Here is a 5,309-nt window from a genome sequence, read left to right on the forward strand (position 1 = left end):
AGAGAGAGAGAGAGAGAGAGAGAGAGAATGAATGTATGTCACCATGAATGTTCACTGGGTACTCCATTCTTCTCCAAGATCTTGATCCAATTACATGAAATACCTAATTCTATAGCTTGTAAAAAAAATCCAGAGATCTTCTTATGGTTTCTAAAAATTTCTGGAGTGATCTTTCTTATGATCTCTGCTACATCTTCTTAAATATGCCACAGTTTCTGGTTTATAGTAAACTTTACTGAAGATGAGGACAAGGAGAGTTCACAGGGTAAGTTACATTATGTAGTTCACAGTTCAATGAAATCTAATAGCTACCTTTATTTTCTAACTTTTCCATGTTTCCTGCTTAATTTTTACCACTTGTCTCCAGGATAAAAAATTCATTAAGCATCCTTTAATTCTTAAAGCTGCCCTTTGGGTCTCATCCTATAGTCTCAATTAGTTTATCAAATTATTTCTTCTAGGCAAATATAGCCTTGTCACTAATAGAAATCCCAGTTTAAAATACTTTAGAATAATAACTAGAGTTGTGGCAGTGGAATTCAGGTGTTCTGTTTTTAAAAAATATAATTTATAGTGTGCCATATTATTTGAATTCTTTACAGTGATAATATACTACTGTCATAAGCTGGAGAGAGATATAACTCTACTAGAGCTATTTTTAGAATATGCTACAGTACTTTAGGCTTTTTAGTCTCCCATTGTAAATGCACCAAAACAAAATTAAACTGGGGAAGTAGATTCATATTGGGTTTCTACTGACCCAACTCCCTTAGACCTGTCACCAAATCAAACCATTTCTATTTCCTACTGTCTCCCAAAAAGAAAGCATATGAAGTAGGCTAGTATATAAAGAAATTATCAGCTCACTTCCCTTTCATTCATCAGAGCTCCTCTGAAAAAATTAGACCTGTAGCGTAGCTGATGCTCTAACTTCACTAAGGCCCAAGAAGAGTTTGTGAGCTCCACGTTGTTGCCTATGATATGAAGCCAAAACAGTGTAGGACGTCTAGTATAGACTTTACTACACAATTGGGTGTGCATCTGAGGAGGAAGAAGGATGATGGGTGGTGGTAGCAATTTTTAGTATTATGCAATTGAAACCATGTCTGATAGCCTCTCTGTATAGTCACTGTACTATCAAGTTATTTTCATGCCTGATAAAATTAATACTTTATTTTTATTTATTTTCAAAAATAGGTGAGCTAGTTGGAATGTCTGGAGTCTTTACACTGGCCATTATGGGACTTTTCTTAAATTCTACAAGTCTTAAACCAGGAGTTGAGTCACTACTACTTGAGTGAGTGGCCAGCATATTTTCATTTTGTTTCATACATTAGAAGCCATAATATTGTAATAATAACTGCACCTGCAACTACATGGTCAAAGTAAGATACTGATCGGAACTACCCAACTGAAAACATTTCCTATAGACTCTGTTGCCTGTGTCTTCTACTCTTTTAACTTTAGGCAAAACTTTTAAGTTCACCTTAAGTTCATGTTGGCTCTATTCCCTCATGAATTCCTTTACCATATACTCAGTAATTTTCAATCTAAACCACTAGACAAGGTTAGGAATAAGGGAAGGCAAGGGAGACACTCATTTCAGGCACACAATTTTAGAGGGTGCCAAAAAACCTCAATAATCAACATAAATAATGTGTTTAATGCAATATTTTGGGGCAAACTAATGCAAAAAAAATCAATGATGAAAATATTAAAATATTAAATAAAGATAAGATCAATATTACTGATAGTTCCTTTTGCCTCAGGCTCCAGTGGGGCTCAGCATGACACTGACACTAGAGTGAAAGACCAATATTTTAAAGACCATAATTTTTAAAGACCATAAAGAGATGCCACACACAGCAAATTAAAAGGTCAAGCTAGGGCATTTGAAGAGGGTTAACGGTTTCATAAAAGAAAGTATGACCAAACTAAAAGTAAGTCTTGTTATAAAAAAAGAAAGTATGGCAAACTAAAAGCAAGACTTAACTTTAGTAGAAATATACCAATGTGCTCAAGGGCACCCACCTGAGGATGTATGGAATCTGTGTCGGCCTCAAATAAGGGTGCATTCTGCAAGGCTCCAGTACAGAGGACCCACAAAACACAATGGCAACATATGTGTTAAAGGAAGCCCTGAACATGATGAGTTTTAGAGTTTGGAAGAATATTATAGAAGATAGAATAAATTTAGAAGTCAGAAGCTTAAAAGTATAGGATCTTATAAGATTTTGGAGCACTTCACTAAATTTTTTTTATCAATTACAACGAAAGCTGGTTGTACTAGCAGCTAGGCATAATTAATTGGGCCATAGTTGTAGGAATAATTCAAAATGTTACACTAATATTCAACTGTATCTATGGGAAGTGATTATGAAGGCTCCCTTCACCTTCTTGCTCTAAATCAGTGATTCCCAAAGTGGGCGCTACCGCCCCCTGGTAGGCGCTGCAGCGATCCAGGGGGGCGGTGATGGCCACAGGTGCATTTGGGGGCGATAACTGCTTTTAAAATTTTAAAAAAATTAATTTCCAGGGGCTGAGTAATATTTTTTCTGGAAAGGGGGCGGTAGGCCAAATAAGTTTGGGAACCACTGCTCTAAATGAAAGAGAAAGCTGGATCTTCCCTGAAGGCATTAGTTCCTTTGCATTCCTTAAAAGTCATGGTATCTTTCTCACCTGCTTCCCTGGTACTATTGAGCCTAGCGTTGAGGTAGACTCTGTACCTCAGTCATTTCTATATAATGGTTTCTCTTTCTTCCCTAGTGCAACTTAATTTTGAAGCTCATGACATCAGATTATACCATCTGCCACCTTCTTGGTTGTAGTTACCCCTAGAGCCCGGAGAAGATTCTCCCTCCTCCGCACTCACTGTGACTTCTCTCCATTACTCATCACCATTCCTAGTGATGTCAGTCAGTATACACACGATTGATCCTTTACTCCTCACCTTTCAGTTCTTGAACCTCTCTCCACCTAAGAGCATGTCCACCACACCCTGCTTCAGCCACCCACTTATATGGTCATACAAATAACCACTTCATAATCTCAATTTCAAGAATCTTAGTATCTAAAATATGATATGTACTAATTTTCTACTCTCCAAAAGAGTTGAAACCTAAGATGATAATGTTAAATCCTATTACATACTATAATAATCTACAGCAGGTGCATACTACTCTTTTAGAGTAGAGGCACACCATCTCCTATCTTTTCAGTGTTCGCCCCCAGTACCACAATTCTAACAATTCTGCAAACATGCTGCGACTATAATGCATTAATTTCGTTATCTTTTACTGATTCTTACCCACCTCACTTACCCCTTTCTCAGATCATTTCTTTTGTTTAAAATAATCTAATTTCTCATCTCATTTGGCTATAAGTCAAAGTTATTTTAATGGCAAACAAAGTCCTATGATATGTCCCTTCATTAAATCTATGATTATTTTACCACTCTCACCCTCACCCACCCTGTTCTAGCCACACTGATCACTTTGCTGTTTCTCAAACATGCCAAATATGTTACTATCCAGGTTTGTGTCCTTGTGTGCCTGCTCTTGGAATGTGCATATTGCATACTCCCCCTACATAGGGGCAGAAGTAGCTGCCTCATTTCGTTCATGCTTCTGTTAATACATCACTTTGTTAGAAAGAAGTTCTCCAAGTAGGAGCTACTTCCTTACCATCAAGTATAATCTTTTATTCTAAGCAAATTGATGTCCCTAAAATATCCAGTCCATAAGTTCTTATCATTCTTCTAAGCTAGTGGCTGTGCAATGTTGGGCAATAAAAATAATACAGATGCCTAGATTTATAGAGTCAAAACCTATGAGGGTGAGAGCATAGCACTTCTAATTTTTAAAACCTCTCTCCAGCCCGACCAGTGTGGCTCAGTGATTGACCGTTGACCTATGAACCAGGAGGTTATGATTTGATTCCCAGTCAAGGCACATGCCCGGGTTGTGAGTTTGATCCCCAGGGGTGGTGTACAGGAGGCAGCTGATCAAAGTTCCTCATCATTGATGTTTCTATATATCTCTCCCTCTCCCTTCCTCTCTGAAATCAATAAAAATATTTTTAAATAAACAAATCTCTCTCCAGATAAAAGTTACATACAGATAAAAATGTGACCCTTTGCTACCATAAAAGATCTAGATTTATTAGCATAACGCACGATCCCCAAATGAAAGAAAGGGACTTTAAAAAAATATTTAAAAGCTCTTTTTTGTATGTGTCTGACTTACTGCACACACACACACACACACACACACACACACACACACACACACACATCATGTTCCTCTCATTAACTTCTACCACACATAAAAGGTCTTGACAGCTTCTCAATATTTATAGCTTCATTGATTTTATTACATTTTATGTTAATTAACAAGACTAATCTTTGGTATTTGATGACATTTTTCTACAATATTAAGGTTAATTTTTAAATTATGTAATCATTAAATGAGTAGTAAAGTATGACTGATTCATATCTACCACTTCCTTGACTGAATTATCCTACTCAATGTTTACAAGTGATTGCCTTAAATGTATGGGTAGGTGGATATAATGCTTTGAGAAACTCTTTTGGGGAGTGACTATGTTTATGGTGCAACAATTGGATTTGTTTTTGATAGGGAAGTCAAAACACAATTGTCATAAAATATATCTTAGTGTGTTTTCCTCCAAGTTAATGTTGGATGCAATATTTAAATCCAGAAGGTAATGGAATTTAAAATATGGCCACACGTATACAAGAAAGAGATGATAGCTCTCTGTATCTACACTAATAAAAGAGAAACATGCAAATTGGTATCACTCCACTACACCAACCAGCCAATCAGAGCAACTATGCAAATTAACCCAACAAATATGGCAGTTAATTTGCATACACAGGCGTGGAGCAAAGACTGAAGGCTCTGGCCGGAGTGAAGACTGAAGACTGAAGACTGAAGAGGCTTGGCTTCTCTGCTGCTGCCGGACCAAAGGCCTGGGTCCTGGGTGCCGGAGGAAAACCGGTGCCAGCAGCCAGGGGAAGGAAGGCCTATTGCGCGAATCTTCATGCAACGGGCTTCTAGTAGAATAATAAGCCTAAATTCATCATAGAAAAATCTATACTAATAAAAGGGTAATATGCTAATTAGACCAGGAAACCTTCTGGGAGACCTTCCAGACAAAGCCATGGTGGCAAGGCCGAGGCAGAGGTGGTTAGGGGCGATCAGGCCAGGAGGGGAAGGCAGTTGGGGTGAGCAGGCCAGTGGGGGGGGGCAGTTGGGGCAAGCAGGCCAGCAGGGAGGGGCAGTTGGGGG

General features: G+C 38.1%; 1 protein-coding gene across 1 annotated transcript in view; it reads left to right on the forward strand.

The window, feature by feature from the left end:
- The window catches only part of SLC9C1 (solute carrier family 9, subfamily C (Na+-transporting carboxylic acid decarboxylase), member 1), a 101,142-nt gene that overhangs the window by 31,621 nt on the left and 64,212 nt on the right, over window positions 1–5,309 (forward strand). Inside the window, exon 9 of the mRNA XM_005873327.2 lies at window positions 1,198–1,297. Within this exon, the coding sequence (XP_005873389.1) occupies window positions 1,198–1,297 (100 nt within the window). The remainder of the gene's footprint in view (window positions 1–1,197; window positions 1,298–5,309) is intronic.

The sequence above is a fragment of the Myotis brandtii genome, unplaced genomic scaffold (genome assembly GCF_000412655.1).
Source record: "Myotis brandtii unplaced genomic scaffold, ASM41265v1 scaffold406, whole genome shotgun sequence".
Lineage (NCBI taxonomy): Eukaryota > Metazoa > Chordata > Mammalia > Chiroptera > Vespertilionidae > Myotis > Myotis brandtii.